Raw genomic sequence first — 20,420 nt, 5'->3', positions numbered from 1 at the left:
TTTCTAACAGATTTTGGGTCGGTTAGTCAAAAATGGAAACATATATACATATTTGAAATTTAAGAAAACAGGGCAGATAGCAAAATCGGCTAATTTTTTTCTGCAAAACGGCTAACAAATCGGCTGCCGGCTAAATCGAAATTTCTCCGGCTGTTTGCTATCGCAACCGGCTAAATCTAGCCGGAAAACGGCTAAAATGGCAGCGCTGGCCCTGAGTAGCCAAATGAAAGGAAACATGTACAAACAGGGTTCGAACTACCGAAACTCGACTCAGAAGTAAATCACTCGTAAAATCGGAGTAAAAAAATTAATTCACGTAGTAGATTTCCATTTTTTATTTCATGCGAATTAAAAATGGAAAATTTTGCATGAAGCGGAAAATTTCACTAATCTGCCTATTCTGCTTGAAACCGAATATTTTGTAACAAGCTAATTTTGTTACCAACAATTGTCACCACTTCTTGCAACCGCAGTTCTATTTACCTTGGTAACGTTTTAATTTATTCAGCAATTCAGCTATGGAGTTTTGTTGAAATTCTGTTGTTGCATATTTCACGGGGCAATATTTTGTTACCTGTTCATGAGATGGTAACAAAATTTACCGGTTACATGAGTGTGGAGAATACGAAAAGGGTTTAAAAATTGACAGTAACTTTACTAACCGGTAACAAAATTTTTGTTACCAACGCAGAATAGGCCTGTAAGGGTCCTTAACCAGGAAAAGCGCCAAACTTCTTTTTTAAATTTCAGCTGAGTTGTATGAAATAGGAAATGATTTAAATATTTATGATGCAAAAGCAAAACCCGAACTAATTTAAGAATAATATGTTACGTGTTTAGTTAGAAATACATAGTCATATAAAGTAGAACATATGTAAGTATAAGACCTTTTGTAGAACGATACCTGCGAAATTAAATAAAAAAACGAAATTACTATGTGGACGCATTTATTAAGTCCTTTCAGCAATAAGTGTTTACTTAATTTAATTTTTTTTTACAGAAAATCGTGGGTTGACTGCAAAAAATAGCCCTCATTTAAAGACAAGCGGAGTAGAGGAGTCGATTTTAAAATGCCTTAAAATCCGAAGTGAATCTACTCAGATCGGAGTAAAATACGAACGCTGTGTATAACCAAAAGACCAGCAGCTGCAAGCTGATAATGAGGCAGTAGGCTATTGTATGTACAGCTCTCGTTATGAATTCCTCATTCGCTTGTAATTTGCCTGGAGTTAAGGACGTGTCGGTTGTCCGCGCTGCCTATCGTTGTGAATCCGATAGTATACGGCAACGACAGCCGCTTGATACGTACATCACTCTCCTGCAGTACCTCGCCGCGCGTGTGAACGATTTTGTGTATCCTCTTTTAACAAATGTGAAGTAGACGAAAAATCGTTAATTTTTAGACAATTTAATAAGAGTTAGTGAAAATTATTTCCAAATATCGAACTGATTCGAAGTATAAGTTTTAACTTCTAATACAAAGGAGAAAGATGTCAGAAAAAGCATCCGAATATTTAAAGCGAACTTGTCTTATCTGCGGTTGCCACACAAATCAAACCATTAACATATATGAACCGCGAAATGGACCAAACATTGTAGAATTGATTCAAGCCAAGTTCAAATTCCAGGTGTGTTAACTTATTTAGTAGACCAACCAATTATGTACAAACAATGTATGTGCAATCTTGAAAGTACTTAGAATAAATAAACAAAAAAATTTAAGTACATACATATGTACATATATGTGAATGTGAAACCTTTTGCAAACGTTCTAGACACACAAAAAATCGATAGTTTGGTGTGAGTCACTATATGAAGCTCCAGCAGTATAATTATGTATACATCCATATGAATACATGCATGTGGATGTATGCGAAGGATATTCGAACAAGCGGAATAGGTATATCAAATAAAACACCTCTCTGAGGTAAAATTTTCGAGTGACGAAAGCTGAACTTGAAACACAAAATTTATGATATCAATTTCGTGACGAAAATTATACGCATTTTTTAACTGCCTTGGAAACGTACGGAAAATCTTTTTTATTCATACGAATCGTTGAAAAAGTTCTGTTTTCTTTATTTTGTGTTTCTAGCAGTAGACGGAATTTCGCAACGTTACGAATAAATAAAAAAAGATTTTCGGTACGTTTCCAAGTCAGTTAAAAAATGCGTATAATTTTCGTCACGAAATTGATATCATAAATTTTGTGTTTCTAGTTCAACTTTCGTCACTCGAAAATTTTACCTCAGAGAGGCGTTTTATTTGATATCAATTAATTTGTGGTAGCAAATTTAAAATCGACGAAAATACAAACAATAATCTATATGTTTTATTTTTCTCAAATAAATTATGTTATGTTACGGAATAAAACGAAAAAGAATGATCATATCCTTTGTATTCGAAAAAAAAAAAATTATGAGAAATGATAAAAACTTACCAACTTTGGATACAATAAACAACTGTATTCGTCTGATTGCCTCGTAGTTAAATTTTTGTTAAGATTTCTACCGGGTGTGGTGCGCACACCTGTGCTTTTTTAAGAAGTTTTACTGCTATCACGTGTACGGTGTTGCACTCGTGCAATAAACTAATGCTTTTTTCTCAAGTAGTTTTGCTCAGTGGCAATTTATACATTTTATGTACATAAGTAGTAGCGGCACATTGGGTGAACTACATACATATTTATGTACAACTGTAGGTAATACTGTATGCGTCTTCCCAGGTAGGTTAAGTGCGGGTGATAAACCCATGTAGCATAGTTAAATAGGCTGAGTTCCAAGTTGGTAGATATATTGCAAAGCATCAGCCTCCTTTATTTCCTAACTACAGCTGATGGAAATGTCTAATATGCGCAACCATGTTCAAATGCCGAATTCGAACTTAGTTGCGCAAATGGTCATTTACATCAATTACAGTTTAGAAATGAAAAAGGCGGAAGCTTTGCAATATACCAACTTGGAACTCAGCCTTCAACTTGTCAACTCGCGGGAAATTCCCCGATTTGCAGGGAATTTCGGCTTAAGAGGCACATTTTTCGGGGAACTGGGTATGTTATTTTTATATCTTAAAGTAACCAAATTAGACGAATATGTTAATTTTTAACCATTTCACCCTTTTTATATAAATAGAATTTTGTATAAATATTGTTACAAAAGTTTGGCCAAACGCCTTGCCTGGGATGAACGCACTATTATGTTTTATTTTTTAATGTCAGATATAAGTACATATGTGTTCAGAGTAAAGAAAATAATTCACATCCATATTCATTTGATGTAATTTTAAAATGACCGCTCATATTTTTGTTTAAAAATAATATTTTGTCGCGGTTATCACCTAGCAGTCGTGTACCTCTTTCTTCTAATCACCTAGCAGTCGTGTACCTCTTTCTTCTAAAATTCTGCCTGACACAGAAAAAACTCTTTCAATAGTTGCTGAGCTAGCTGTTATGTTTAAAATTTGCCTTGAAAAGCTTCTAAGAAGTGGAAAATCTTTAGCTTTCTCCCAAAATTTTAAAACATCGTCACAATCATGATACAAAAAGAAGGTAGTTTCAATAAACAACTTTTGACGGATAATAAAATTTTTTGAAGTTTCATAAATTGTGAGCATTCTCAACGGCCATACCACTTTTATAATATTAAAATAAATCGGAGTATTTTCTTTCCCACATTTATACCAGTTTAATAATATATCAAATGAAAAATCATTATCAGAGCTTGGTAATTTTTTTACTTACGTGGTTCGCACCTTTTTATTAAAAATATATAAAATATGTAATGTTAAAGGAGACGAGAGCATTACGTTGTTATTTTTCATTTTCTTATTTTGTATGCAATCTTGAAATTTAAAAATCTAGTTCTAAAGAATTCTCTTTTCAAATAAATACTTTTATAATCACCAATTCCATGTGAATAAATTGTTCTCATAACTTAACATGCAAAACAAAAACAAATTGGGAACAATTATTTTATTTGTTCACATGAAATTCGTGAAAATTTACTTTTAAATTTCTCATCAGATTTTGCAAAAAATTGGGCTTTGTGGTTAGCGTATCACCATTAACTTCAACAAATTTTGAATTTAAAATTTCCAATGTATGCAAAAAACTTGAATTGCGCAGACCGCCCTCCGATAAGTAATTAGCATAATTATAATTTTGATTACTTTCTTCATCAGTTCTGAAACCTAGTTTCGTCAACCCCCTTTTTGAGATTATGCATTAATTTTCAGGTTCATCATATTCGACGTCTTTGAGTGGACTGATGGAATCTTCTGCTTAAAAAAAAAAAAAAATTACTGCTCCTGATCAGGTAGCATGAATTTAATGAAATGTCATAATTTTATTGAAAGACAAATGGTTAACAAAAACAACGTATGTCATTAAATGAAACTACCTTCTTTTTTGTATCATGGTCACAATTATTGTTTTCTCACGCACGCTCACGCCAGCCAAAATTTCAGTCACGCACGATCACGGAAGTTACGTAATTTTTCTCTCAAAACCTCTCACGCTTACGTGTGAAAAAGCCTGACAAAGTATGTCTCGTAGAAACTCACGTGTTTTGCCCATCTCTAGTTATTATATCAGGATCGCAATCTATGAGATGGGGAAAAATGTCGGATATTTTAATATGATTATTATCATTTTTAAAATCAATTAAATCAATTAATATTGTTACTGATTCACATCGTTTTTAATAAAGTTACTCAAAATTAAGAGATAATAGGGGTATTCTCTGAGTCTTGCAAAGCCCTTGCATGGTGCACAGATTGCACGGATTGCACGGTTAAAACCGGTTTTCGTATGGGACAGCTTTGCAAACCGTGCAATCCGTGCACCGTGCAAGGGCTTTGCAAGACTCAGAGAATACCCCTAATGCGCTTTTATAGTTGCATATAAGTATGGCAAACGGAGCTTTCAGCTTGGAACTCTTTGTTAAGATTGTTTATTATGGGCAAATCTGCAGATCGCATACCGTTTACTTCGTAAAAGCAGGAAATAAAATAAAGTTTCAAACCATCCCATTGCTCAACTATTCTTAACACAATGCTGTCTAGTGAAAGCCATCGTTTTTGAGATATGCCCAAAATTTTGTGGGGTTTTACCGAACAGTAGTGCTGAAATTCCTTCAGTTCATGTATCCTCTTTGGACTGTGGGAAAAGAATCTATATACAGGGCCGAATTGGCACAATGAATTTTTCGCAAAATATGCAAATTCTACACAAGAAGACATAACGTCGTTTAAAGTACAAAACCGCGTATCGTCATTCTGCAAAACCGCGTAACTGACGTTGGCTGCCAAAAATTGGATTTGCTCACACAAGCTCTTAGCTCAATCCTTATCCATTCGTCCTGAAATATACTAGCCAGAAATGCGATTGCTTTATAAAACAGAGAACCATTTTGAAAAATGAGTGTTTCTACCCTCTAGAAAATAATTTCTACAACTTCACATACGCGGTTTTGCATTTTGCTGATACGCGGTTTTGCATTTTGTTGATACGCGCTTTTGCACTTTAAACGACGATAATTATAAAGTCTCTAAACTTTGTGCAAAACTCAGGAAAATGCATGTAATTTGCACACTAATTTGCAACTTTTTATTCAGATTTTTTAGAAAAATTATAAGTATGCAGTTTTATAGCCCATTCAAATTTAGTATAATAACGTGCAAGTTTGAAGTCGCAAGAAAATCGCATTAGGGGTATTCTCTGAGTCTTGCAAAGCCCTTGCATGGTGCACGGATTGCACGGTAAAAACCGGTTTTCGTATGGGACAGCTTTGCAAACCGTGCAATCCGTGCACCGTGCAAGGGCTTTGCAAGACTCAGAGAATACCCCTATTGATTTTTGGTAATTTTTTTAGTGGAAGGTGTTGCGCATTTTCTCCATACAAAAAATAATTGTTGAATTGCGGCACAGTGTCTCAATATTTTTCGGAAATTTTTTACAAGCGTAGCTTGAGAAAAGGTGAAGTGAGGGGCATGCGCACTTTATATAAAATAAATCGGTTTCTGCACTCAATAATGTTTTCAGCCCGCCCAAGTCTCCAGCCATAACATTGGCTCCATCAGTGGCCAAACCAATTTGGTTTCTTACTTTTAAAGGAACGATTGGCAAATGTTTTAAAAGGTACCATTGGCAACTATTTATATGCAAAATAATGTTTGAAATATATATTTTTATAATTAAGAGTTTAAAAACTTAATTCATCTATCCGACCAAAATCTTACTTTGCCTACCAACCTACCAAATGTAAAAGAAGCGACCAAATTTGGTCGGAAAAGATAAATAGTGACAACCAGCGTTGCCATTTTAGTCGTTTTCCGGCTAGATTTAGCCGGTTGCGACAGCAAACAGCCGGAAAAAATTCGATTTAGCCGGCAGTCAATTTGTTAGCCGTTTTGCAAAAAAAAAATAGCCGTTTTTAGCCGATTTTGCTCTTCGCCTTATTTTATTAAAATTCAAATATACAAGTTTTTATTTTTACAAATTTAGTGCTCCAAAATATATTAGAAATGGCTAGTCTTATCTTTGAGAAAAGTTTCATGTCGGACTGTGTTATATAAAATTGAAAAAACAATCAGATAGTGAGCCGATTTCAATGTTTTTTGTTTTAAGTGAGTGACCCAAATACACATTAACTGGGACGCGTCATTTTAGCAGATTAAAAAGTTACAAGTTTTGCTGAAATTTTGCAGAATTTTCATAAATTTTACACCAAGGGTGAAATCTCTTTGTAGTATATGTTGTTTGTTAAGTAATGAGCTACATATTCATAAAAAATAATAAACACATATTAAATAAACTAAAGAAAAATAGGCAAAACTTACTTCAATTTTGGGTCCCAGTATTTGGGAGAACGTAGCGGGGATTTTCTTCATACAATTTTTTTTATGAATGTCTTAAATTTAAGTGTGAAGTTTTATTCGCTATACTTAGAAAATAAAAGGGCGCGAATTTCGATGTGGAGCAAAACTCTCTGGGAAGACAATACATGGTGCAAACATACTTTTTAAATTTTATAAAATGAAACTGCAGTAGTTTTCATCTTATGTGGATAATTCTTGTGACAAATATTTACATAGTTTCGTGCTTATATTTTTGTATATATATTTCTAGCAGCACCACATCTTTATCAGGAAATTCCGAGAATCCAAAAATTGGTACTGTTACAAGCTGCAGGCATCATTTTAACTCGACCTCTTTCCTGTTCCACGGATAATGGTACATCTTTCAGAGGTTTAAAGATATTTAGCGTCAGCAATTTGTTATCAAACTACGTACCCTACCTCGGAAAAGCAAACAAGTTTATATTCGAATGTTTGCTCAGGTGTACCGAATTCTGGCAGTTTGGAAACGCGCAACACTTTTAACATTTTCATCAGGGACGTGAACCGGATGAAAAATTTGGTCGGTTCGGTTCAGCGGTTCGAACCGTTGTTGCACTTTTGGATTGGTTCGTCAAAGCGGTTTTTTTGGTCTTTGAACCGGGGTTTAGGTCCGGTTCAACGGTTCGAAAAACAAAAAAATAACGCGCAAATTTAAGTGTCCAGTGTCAAGTGCAACAACGCGCAAGGTTAAGAGTCAAGTGAGATGGGATGCCTTTACATTTGATATTGTCACATGGTAAAAAAACATGGTAGGTATTACCATGTTTACCAAAAGAAAAAAAAGTGGGTACATTTGTCTATTGAAAACTGGTTGAAACGAACGTTTAAACCTTTAAAGAAAGTGGTTCGGTTTTCGGTTCGGATCAAACATTTGTGAAAAATTTCGGTTCGGTTAATGGTTCAGTTAATTAATAGAAAAAAGCGGTTTTCCGGTTCAAAACCGGTTCGATTCAAAACCGGTTCACGTCCCTGATTTTCATCCAACTTCACTAACTTAAAATTTTTTTCTACTTTTTAAGAAACAAAATTTTTTCTGCTAGTGAATCTGGTGGCATGATTTTAGTTAAATGTCATAAACTTGTTAAAAGTGAAATGGTCGAAACAACAACGAATGTCAATAAATTAAACTACCTTCTGCTGTCACAGCTTTACGTGTTCATTTCTCAAAATGTTGCCCTCCGACTAAGCAAAAGTGCCATACTTTCAGCTAATATAGCCATTTAGTGGGACAAAAAGCAACCTACTGAAAATGATCCAATATTTATAAGAAGGCAAAATTGTTTAATAGAAAATAAAACGCCATAAGTTTGTAATTTATCTCTGTTTTTATATTTAAGTAATACAAACATGACTTCTGATGTAAAGCTTAGCTACGTATAATCTTTATCAACAAAAAAAAAAGTTCAATGGATTTACTAGTCTTTCTAATTGTTGTTTATGTATTTAAAAAAAATTTATTCTGGTTGAAACATTTTAGCCGTTTTTAGCCTTTTTTTTGTCCAATCTAGCCGGTCGCCCTGAAAAGTTCTGGTAACACTGGTGACAACACTGATCAACAAGTATAAGTTAATATTTTAAGTGTATATAACAAATCATAGTGCTCACCAGATCGAATAAGTTACCATGCCTGCTCTCATAATGTAGACATACATACATATCGTCGTTTAAAGTGCCAACCGCGTATCAACAGAATACAAAACCGCGTATCAGCAAAATGCAAAACCGCGTATGTGAAGTTGTAAATATTATTTTCTAGAGAGCAAAAGCACTCATATTTGAAAATGGTTCTCTTTTTTATAAAGCAATCGCATTTCTGGCTAGTATATTTCAGGACGAATGGATAAGGAATGAGCCAAGAGCTTGTGTCAGCAAATCCAATTCTTGGCAGCCAATGTTAGTTACGCGGTTTTGCAGAATGACGATACGCTGTTTTGTACTTTATGATATGTCTGTACATACGTACTAGAGGTATACGCCGCCGAACCCCGCCGCCGCCACCGCCGCCGCCGTTTTTTGTAATTCCTCACGCGCCGCCTAAGGAATTTTGTACAAAATTTTCATGATGTATGTACATTGAATAGATCGTTTGAAGGAACTAAATACTACTTGTATAAAACACAATTTTACGAAATGAAAATTACAATTTTAAATCAGTTTTTTTGCATGATTTGGGCCACTGGACAAGAATATGATCACCTTTATTTTTCCAAAAATAGCGTAACGCAGAAAAACCATGCGTAACATATTTTTCGACGAAAGCGTTTATTACAGTTAAATTAGTGTCGAATACTGGTAATCTAACGATTTTTTTCCGCAGTAGACAATTCTTTTCAATACTACAACAATACTACTTTTTTACACCTACTACAACAACAAGAAAGTTATAACACATCAAAAACTTTAACGCCAATATCTCAGAAAGCAGTTATAATAGACCTCTTTGCATCTAACTACTCAATTATTGGAGATAAAACAAAGAAAAGTTGATTTTTCCATGTATTTTTTAATATTTTAAACAAACACATTTTTTGCTAATATTTACATTCGTAATTTATTTTATTCTGGGGTGCCACATACGTATACCAGTGCTAGGTGGCTGTGTAAAAATTACGTTAGCATTCCTTAGTGGTGGTCAAACTCCAGGAAGGTTTTGGCTCCCTCGCATCGCAATGTTTTCTACACAGGGTTAAAGTTCCCTCTTTATGGTAAACATTTGTATTATTTTTCATTACATTCGGTTCTCCTTAGAAAAATTTGGCGCTTCATATTTTAGTAGAAATGTTAACCATCTATAAGCCATTTTTTTCAACAGTGGGTCAAAAAGGCCCGTTCTGGTTCGAGTTGATGGGTTAAACTTTTGGAAAAAAAGTAGACCAACCTTGTTTTCAATATGTAATCCGCAAAAAATCGTAAGAACTCCGTAATTTAACATAACGGTTGATAAGATTATTGCAAAAATTTATTGAGAGCGACATAAATTACCCCAATAACTAAACTTTTAAAGGTTTTTTATTTCTTTAAATTTAAATAGTACATACTGATCTGTAGAGAACATAGAGATTCGTGTGTGTATGTATGTATATACCTCAGACCTTCTTCTGTTCGCCCATCAATTAGCGCCAGACACTCAACATTTTAATTCAAGTAGGAAGTAACAATATTTAAATTTAAAACTAATTCAATAATGAAATAAATAGAATTATAATAATAGAATAATTGGCATGGCGAATGCCTAACGCTGACGAGTTGAAATGATAAGATTAGTAGCCTCATGACTCTTTGAAATCTACCTTATGAGCAGTAGCGCCGGCGTTTCCAGACGCGCCGGCGTCGCCGCCGCCGCCTGTCGGCGTAAACCTCTAATCCGTACCAGGGTAGCCAACTAATTTTTTCGTAAAATTCCCCACAATTTGTGTTTTGATATATTGCTGGTCTTTCTGTTTATTTATAAATGTAATTTCCCTATGTATTCATAAATCAAACCAAACTTTTGCAAAGTTAATTTTCAAATAAAGAATAAAAAATGTACATATAATACTTACATACATGCAGTGGCCGAAAAAATTTTAGTCGCACCAAATTTTGACAAGTTTTCACAATATTTTTATGTCATTTGAGTTTTTTTATAAAAATATTCATTCTCCAATAAAAACCGTATAAATAGAAGTTTCAAACTTTGTGTAATATTAAAAAATTTCAACAAACTTTCGTAAAAATTTCGAGCTTGTTTACTTCGATTCCCTAGAAAGATTTTGGGTATGCAGTATTGTAGCACACTCAATTCTGGTATAATAAAGTGGAAGTTTCAAGTGGCTAAAAATTTCCCTTTAGAATTTTGTTTGGTGTCGGTTGCGGTTTTCTTCCATTTAAAACTAAATTGTTTTATTCACTATAGGAAAGCAAATGCGACAAAGATAATTATAAAAAATCAACGGTTATTTGCATAATTTGGCAGAGTTGCAAAATCAGTACTTTTAGTAGCAGTTGTATTTCTTATGCAACATTTTTAACTCATTATGAAATTAGTGAAGCAAAAAAGAAAATAATTAGTTACACCTAATTCCTCACAAAAAGCCAGTTCATCCCCCGATTCCACACGTAAACTGAAATTCCCCACAAAAAGCGGTCCACTCCCCGATTCCCCATGCAAACGGAAACTCCCCGCAAATCGGGGAATTCCGCAATAGTTGGCTTCCCTAGTCGGTACAAACAATCGACATTGTGCGTTCTCATCGATAAACAGTTTATAGGTGCCTTAATAAGGTCGATACTAAGTCATACACACACACGCTCATGTGTACATATGTAAACAGTGGCAGCTGGAAAGAAAGACACTTATACAAAATTTTAGTTCCACGCTCAATAATTACAGGTGATGATCATGTTGCAAGTGGCGGTGGCAGCTGCAAGTGGCAAAAGCATTTTTCCTGAGCGGTGGCGGTTGCATTTGGATTTTAATGTCGATCTACTTTCTGAGCTGCACAACACCATAGCATATGTCGCATCTGCCAGCGGTTTTATTACTGTCGTCCCATAATTCGGCTTTGCTTCAGACCCGCACAATGCGTAGCGGCAGCAACGAGGTACCACTGAAGCGATGCTGGCGATACAAACGACAGATGTTTTCGGTTTAACGCATACCTCCTTTTTTATATACATACACTTGTACATATGCACATAAGTGCGTATGCACGTGTGTTGGAACATATATACCCAGTAGAAATCGGTTGTATGCCTTCATGAAGTATGCAAGCTGTATGAGTAATGTGACCAACTATTTCATAGCTTAAAGAAGTACAGGACCTGAGAGCCAAAGTAATGAAAAAATGGTATAAGCAGAATATACAACAACGTTGACAGTGTACCAAATCAACAAATCGAATTTTTTAATTAACAAGTAAAGAAGTATTGTAAGTTGGGGCGAAGCCGAACAACCGACGCACGTATTAAATATAGTTTCTTTCACCTTTCTTTAAACTATGTACGTGAAGAGCTGGGGGTGTCCCCCCAATTTCAAACATTTTGGATAATATGCTCAATTAGACTTAATGATATATTTAAATAAATGAACGGGGCTTGGTAGAAATCGATAAAATGTTTACCGAGCATAAGTAGGCGGTGTAGTGGCCATTTTCCGAAAATCTTTATACATAAAAAAACTTTTACATTATAAATAATAAAGAAAAATTAATATCGGGGTCTATAAAAGAGCAACAGAAGAAAATTAAAGAATTTTAAGAAATTTTTACTGTCTGTCTGTCTGTATAGAAATAGAAATAGAAAGCGGTTTTCACCGATGTATTGCTTGAGGTCTAAATTAAAATATAAAAAAAAATTAGAGAGTTGCCACCTGTTTGAAAATTACAGTTTTGCTAAATCGATAAGATACATTAAATATTGCAATATGGCTGTCAAAGTAAAGAGGTTTCAAAAGGATCACAGCCGAATTTTTTTTTGGGAACGTTGCCACGTGTTTGAAAATTTTAGGTATTTTAATTACTAGGATAAATTAAATATTGAAATATGGGTATCAAAATAATGAGGTTTAGGAAAGTTTACTGCCGGGAATATTTAAGGGGGGTTGTCTCGTGTTTGAAAAATTGTATTAATTTAACTTGGTAAAGTAACTTAAATACTACAATTCTCCTGTTAATCTAAAGCGGTTTAGGAAACTTTAATGTCGTATGTACTTCTGAAGCGGGTTGTCGTTTATTTGAAAAACTTTATTCAGTTAAATTGACAACATAAGGTAAATATTGAATTAGTACACCTTTGAAGAAAGTACGCGATATGTAGACTCGAGTTATAAGAATATAAATTTAATTTCCATGAAAAAGCCGAGTAGTATTAAAAATAAAGAATGCTTCATAAATCGAAAATTTGTTTCAAAATCTCCCTTAATAAAGCTCTTTATTTTATTGAATGAAATATGAAATATTTATTTATCTGTCGTACTATGTTAATTTAGTGGTCAAGGCATTCGGTGCCAAGCGTTCATTGTAGCAAGCTTACTTTACATGTGTGTTCTGTCAAACCAACGCCAACGCCAAAATCAACGCGAAAGCTCTATGTGGACCGGCCCTTAAACACCTTTTAATTTTTATTGATTGAATAGTCACTCATAATGAAATTTGTCAGCTACATATGTGAAGTGATTGACAGTCATAATTTGCATATGTGTTGATCTGCGTGTACCCTTTTTGACTGAGATGATTAGAATTTTTGGAATCAGTTAAAGAAAATTCAACTTCAAAGGTGGTACAAAATATTGAAAAGGAGTATATTTGACTATACTTCGAAGTACGAAGTACAGCGGCTCAAAAAGAAGTACTGTGATTCCGAAAGAAGTACAGTTGGTCACACTATGTAAGAGTGAAAAAGTGTGAACAATTCTAGAGCCATGCATTTCCAGAAATAAAGTCAAATTCTGGCGAACTATAAGCGAACGCACTTGTTGTTGTTCTAAGTATCTACATTTCTCTATAAATTTAACTACTATACAGCAGTGGTCGACAGGCCATAGCTAGGGACACGAATTTCGATACGATACGATACCATATCGATACTTTTGGAATTCGATACCGATATTTTTTACTCGATACGTACGCTAGTATCGTATCGACCTAATTTGTTTAACAATTCTTACCGACATAAATTCGGCTTTAAAGCACAGAAATTTTTTACTATTGTTAGGATTGCATAAAGTGGGATTTGAACAAGCGGTCTCGATGTTTTAAGGCAACACCTCAATCTCTACGTGTACAAATAAAAGATTGGCGCTTACACAAGATGTTAGTGTTTGGCCGAGCTTCTCCTCCGATTTGTTGCGTGCGCCTTGATATTGTGCCACAAAGGGCGTCCCTACTGTTTTATGCTGCCTTTACATGAGGCGATTTTCCAGGCGATTTAACATTGCTCTGGAAAAATCGTTCGTTTAAATAGTGATTCAAAAATCGCTTGCCTCAAAGTAGAGAGCAAGTCAACTTTTGCATGCGATTATCGCCTGTAAAAAAATCGCCTCATGTAAAGGCAGCTTTACTAGGGCGGGTCGAAAATCTAATTTTTCTCAAATCCCTTGGTAATAGTGAAAATATATTGTATCATGGAGTCAACAACAAGCCTGCAAAATATTAGTATTTTATTTTAATTGTGAGAGCCCGCGCATCGACCGCCAAGTGACCTACAGCACACTAGTCGAATAAGACCAATTCTTGTTAAAAATTCTGGGTTCAGTAAAAAGGGTTGGTGCATATTATTAGATAATGAATCCGTTAACGCAAAACATAAAGTGAAATATCATTTCTCGCAGCACTTTAGCTTGTCGTTAATCTCAAACTTATCTATTTTCAAGAAAATTGTAATTGTTCTCTTGATAATTGCATTGGCCTATTGTCAAAAGATGTAAAGAACAGCATTAATATTGCTGGCGTGGATTTAGATCGCTATTTCCAAATATTCTAATCTTTTTTAATATTAGCTATAGTTTGCGAATTTTTTCAAATTTAGGAAAAATTTCGGTAGCTCTAATAGATAAGCTATTATTTTCCATCATCACGGACAAATTTTGTTTATGCAAATGAGTATGGCAACACTGAACAGAAACACTAATTAGTTGACTTATGTTTATGCATACAATATAAAAATTGCAAATATAGGAAAATGGCAAAGAATTTTGTTCAACATTTTTTTATTTTAAAATAATTTGTTTATAAGCTGAACGATTTTCATCATATTATTATCATAAATCAGTAACAGTAAGTCTCGCCTTCAATTTGTTAATTATTACGTTCCGATCGAGTAACAATTACAAAAGTTATATCGAAAAACTTAAGTGGATCTCCAGTTTTTTTCTAAAAGATTTCTTTTCAATTGTATAAGTAACATTTAAATGAAAGAACCGGATTACAGAAAACTGTGCCTGGGAGTGACTTTTTTCGTTCAAGCTGAATGCAAAGCAATATCGTCCAATTGGAGAGTCCTCAAAAGGATTTCCCAGGATATGTTAAAGACTATTGCATTTACTTACAGTCACTTTTTCACATAATGGAATTAACTAAAATATTTATGTATATCTAAGCACTTATTGCACGTCCCCTACTTTCATATAACGGCAAATTTAGAAACCGCGAAAAATGTGCTTCTTCGGCGACTAAATAACCATTCCGCACCAATTTTCAAGACTGCATAAATGTACTTAAAATAGGCGTTTCTCACACTAATTGTATTATGCTAATGTATGTAAATACTTATATGTTTGAACTACTATTAACTTGTCAAACGATTCCTAATCTTTGACAATACATTCATTCACCACGATCTTGAAAACTGACCAAATCGGCGTGACCAAGTCCATGGTCATTTTAATATTATATAAACATCCGAAAACTTTAAAACGTCTGAAATAAATCTCGTCTCACTTTTTTGTATTTCTCACTTGGTTGCTGAAGTAATGAAGAATTGAAAACTCATAACGGAAAATTATAGTTTTTGTAAGTTTTATCTTAATATCTTAAAAACGTGTAGACTTATTGAAAAATGATAAATGAACGTGAGGTACTAAATTTAATAGTCCTTAATTTGATATATCGTCCTGTTTATAACAATAACGCATTCCATAGATATTGCAAGCCAAAGTTTCATTTTCAATATTCATACACTTAGACACAATTGCGCGGGCTAAAGATAAGTTTTAAATTAATCTTTCGTGGCTAATAACAATTGGCTTAGACCTAAGACATCATAATACTACCTATTACAATGCGGTCAAACGACTTTTATTTTTCCCCATACAAAATCGACCCAGCCTAAGCTTTACGCCGACTCTGAATGGCGATTGTATTTTTTATCATGGCAGAAATACCCTCGGAGGTATCGATATTTGGGATATCGAGTCTTTTTATTCCGATATTAATAGGTACCCGTTATTTTTACAGCGATACTTTAAATGAGTATCATATCGATACTTTCGGTTCGGTATCGTGTCCCTAGCCATAGCTCACTGAGCGCTCTCTGAGTACATGTGTGTTTCACACGTATACGAAGAACGGTGGCTGAGCAGTGCATTTAACGCACAGTCTCACTTATTGAATCGTTTGATTGCCGACCACTGCATTGCCGACCACAAAATGTTTGTAATATTTTCAGTATTGTGTAGGGATTCAAATTTTGGGGGGTAACATCGATACATCGATGCTAAGATACATCGCCAGAAAAACATCGATATATCGATGGTTTCCGATGTTTCAAAATTTGTTAGGTTTTAGTCACATTAAAAGGAAAATTTAATACTTTCCATTCCTTTACCCTTCCTATAAATAAAATAAAAATGCATGCCGTAAGTAAGCATTTTTAATATGGAAAAATAAGAGTATACTCAGAATTTCTGAATTTTCCCCAAAAGAACAAGTTATAAAATTCATGGCCAGTCAAAAAATTTTAGGAGCAATGGGTAAGTTGAATTCAGTCACACTAAAGTATGTTAAAACATCGCTGAAACTGTCATCGATCTATCGTCAATTTAGCGATTTTAGGAAATTGTAAACATCGATGGCAAACATCGAATTTTGAACCGATATTATCGATGTTTCAAAAATATCGATGCATCGTTTGCATCCCTAGTCTTGTGCAAAAATTTTAGCGAACGCACGTGTTGTGCGATAATACTTTCGGCACTAACAGGGCTTTTACATGATATGGATTTGCATATGTAAATGCTACCGTTTTGTTTGTACTCATACCCGATAAACACAAAAACGAGGGCGAGATCGTATCGAATTCGAGACGAACTCGAGAAAATAAATTTCTCGAATATATTCAAGGCGAATTTATACACGATGGTGTTGATGGCGAATTTAGATTTTCGCCGAGGTACGTCTTAATGTCAAAATGATGTGTTTGTTGTAAAATGAATTCGCCTTGTTTACAACAAACACATCATTTTGACATTCCCTAGTACCGCGGCGAAAATTTAATTCGCCATCAACACCACCTTGTATAAATTCGCCTTGAATATATTTTTTGGACTCGTTTCGAATTCGAGGCGAGCTCGAGTTATATATTTAGCAAAATTTTTTCTGAGTATAAGGGCACCTTTGGCGTGGGGGATGACATAAACGGCTCTGATACCATTCACTAATGCATATACAAAGGCACCCAGGGTCTTAAGCTAACAAATTATTAATTTTAACTCCACTTTATTATATTTCAGCTGCATTCCAAGTCACATTCAAAGATATTTCGGCGGATTTATTGGATAAAGTATCCCAGAAATTCTTCCAATATAGCGCAGACCGACTAAAGAAAAAAATCAAATTACAAGAAACATTGTGCCGGACAAATCTGACATGTATAACAATTACTGTTTAATTATACTGTTAAAAATTGAATACGGATTCACTTTCTTAATAACTAGTTATTTTAATCCTATAAAACTTGGATCGAAAAAAATTACAATCTCAAGCCACCAGCGAGCTGAAATCTCGAGTGGAAAAATCAATAATTCTCGAAACGCCAACGATTCGAAAATTAAAAATTATAGAATCTCCAACGATTAGAAAAATTAAAAATTCTTGAATCGCCAGCGATTTGAAAAACTAGTAACACTCGATTCGCTAACGGTAGGTGACGCTACTACGAATTCGAATTCACCGATCTATCGCCGCGAAGTATGGTCTAGGTCAGCGACGGGCAGAGAGAGCGTTTACTCTGCTCGCGTCTATAGAAAATATATAGAAAGCTTAAAAGAGCTTTGCCCGCGGGCAAGGCGGTGCCCATCAGTGGTCTAGATAGTTCTATCAGAGAAAACCAGCTCGTATCGAATTCGAGGCGAATTCGTTGTGTTTATTGGGTATGTGCCAAATATTAAAATGTATTGGAAAAGTAGAATTTACATATGGAAATATGAACCTATATGTACATATATCGTATCAGCATTAGTACTTTTGCAAGCACTAATTAGGTGTATTTTTGTATGCCTGTATACTAGTGCGTTTGCATGTTTGAAACATTAATACAGCCATATGCATACAGCAGTAGTATAATATGGTAGACAGACGGAGAAAATTAATTTGAATTAATAAGCATAAACGAAAATTAAAATTTCACCCTTACAGACGGCAGTAATGCGAATAAACCAGCCGCAAGGTCGTGGGTTCGAGTCCCACGGCCAGTATACTTTTTTTATTTCTTTTTCATTCTTTTTTTTATAAGTTCTATATTTTTTTTACGTTACTTTCAGTTAGTTGTTGTTGAATTTTTAACAAAATTCATCTCTAAAAATTAAAATTAACTAATAGTAAAATAAGAAATGTGATATAAAATAAAGCAAATGAAAATAAAATAAAGTAAAATTAAATATATAAATAAAATAAAATAAAAAAATATAAAATAAATAATAAAAACAAAAAATTTTTCGCAAGTTAGACTGTGTTTATACACGGAAACTTTTGTCCACGCGATTTTTCACATTCCCTTTTGGTGTTGCTCGTTTCGTTTACACACGGCGATTTGTGTTTATGCAATTGTTGTCAGCTGTGACATCGGTTCAATTTACACAGACGAACGAGAGCACAAAGCGCGTTGCCCGAGCACGAGCAACTCGGTGCCCCGCTCCTTTCCTCGTCACGCTCTCTCCAGCAAACGTCGAGTTGTGGCAACAAAAATCGCCGTGTGTAAATGAGCACTTAGAGTACGCGTACGCTCTGAGAAACCACACGTGTTAAATGGAAATGAAAGTCCATTTATACTGGCATGCATACACAGCAGCAAGTTAATACCACCAAAATCGCCGTCGCATGCATAAGATTTCTACTGGGTATGTATGTATGTACATGATATGTATGTACATATCGTCGTTAAAGTACAAAACCGCGTATCGTCGTTCTGCAAATCCGCGTAGCTAAAAATTTTTGCCTAAAATTGGATTTGCTCACACAAGCTCTTGGCTCAATCCTTATCCATTCATCCTGAAATATACTAGCCAGAAATGCAATTGCTTTATAAACAAGTAATTTTTAGCAAAAAAAAACCGACTTCAACTCTCATATAAAAAAAAATATATATATATATCTCATGATCCGCTGATCGGATCTTAACCAGATTAGTATGGGACCACCTCTGAGACACTACCTTTCCGATGCAAAAAGAATTATCGAAATCGGTTGACGTGGTCCAAAGTTATGCGGTAACATACATAAAAAAAAAAAAATATTCCGACGAACTGATAACCTCCTCCTTTTTTGGAAGTCGGTTAAAAAGAGAACAATTTTGAAATATGAGTGCTTTTCTCTCTAGAAAATAATTTATGCAGCCTCACATACGCGGTTTTGCATTTTGTTGATACGCTGGTTTGTACTTTAAACGACGATATGGGCATTGAGGTTTCATTCAGAGCTCTCATGCGATCGTCTACAAGCTGGTTCTTAGTTTTCTTTTATTGGTTTCTGGCAAACAGCGCTGCTCCGTAAGTGTGTTGTGTTGCACCTGGTGTTGACGAATGACACCAACAATCAATGCGTAATCGTAATCTTGCTACCACACTGTACCCTAGTGTTGCCGTTTTGTTACTTTTAACCAATTTTGGTTAGTTTCTAATTTTTGTATACATACAATAACTAAATCTTTGAAAAATAGTATAATCAAATACATTTATTCTGCTCGAGTTATTCCGATAATAATCATGTCTTTACATATGCAAAAGAACATGTAAAAGTTCGAGGGTACGGTTGCCAGACGTACTGATTTTATCAGTACAGTACTGAATTTTCAACTCTTGTACTTATTTTATTTATTTCTTCAATCAGTACGCTAATGTCCTGATTTTTCAAAATTTGTACTGATTTGTACTGAATTTCCTATTGAAACAATATACTTTAGTATTTTCTTAAGGTTTTTAGATAACGTTGGAACTTCCTTAAACTGTACTGTAAAAAATAAGAAGAAAATAATTTAATTATAGTTGACATGTTTTAGATAATGTTTGATATGCCCAAGAAATTAATACAACAAAAAGATCAATCGTTTTATGGGCATATCGCCGGATCGTTACGTACCTACCAGTTGCGATAATATGATGGAGCATAAATTATTTAAAAAGAAGTCTTAAATTTTTGTCGAGTGTTATTAGTTATCTAGAAAATAACTTTCAGTTTAATAAAAATAAATTTAAATATTCGAATGGCTTTTACCAATCAAGTCTCAATTTACTGACTTTGTAAAAGAGTTTTGCATACAAGACATAGGGCTGGTTTCTCCAACTCAACTTAACTTAGTTTAGCCACTTTTCGGACTTAAGTAAAAAGTTAGCCTACGTTTTACACAGCTTATTATTGACTAAGTCAAGAAATTTGGCTTAACGAAGTTAAGTTGAGTTGGAGAAACCAGCCCATAGAGTTAGATACTCTTTTTAGAAAATTCTTAGTCTTTCACAGTTTTTGCGTAGTTGAAAAATTATTTAAGCCATAGGGAAATATAGATGAACTCCTTTTCACAGTATGAAAGGATCTTAAGAATAAAGTTTGTTTCCT

General features: G+C 34.3%; 1 protein-coding gene across 2 annotated transcripts in view; it reads left to right on the top strand.

Moving 5' to 3' along the window:
* The first annotated feature begins 1,233 nt into the window (after window positions 1–1,233).
* Window positions 1,234–20,420, top strand: part of LOC118742267 (protein phyllopod) — a 77,216-nt gene continuing 58,029 nt past the window's right edge. For both annotated transcript variants that reach the window (XM_036474208.1, XM_036474207.1), the window contains exon 1: window positions 1,234–1,628. In XM_036474208.1, coding sequence (XP_036330101.1) covers window positions 1,491–1,628 — 138 coding nt within the window. In that variant the 5' untranslated portion in view covers window positions 1,234–1,490. The remainder of the gene's footprint in view (window positions 1,629–20,420) is intronic.

Source organism: Rhagoletis pomonella, unplaced genomic scaffold (assembly GCF_013731165.1).
Source record: "Rhagoletis pomonella isolate Grant_MI unplaced genomic scaffold, Rhpom_1.0 Rhpom_scaffold_00007, whole genome shotgun sequence".
Taxonomy (NCBI): Eukaryota; Metazoa; Arthropoda; class Insecta; order Diptera; family Tephritidae; genus Rhagoletis; species Rhagoletis pomonella.
This window is presented reverse-complemented; position numbering and strand designations above follow the sequence as displayed.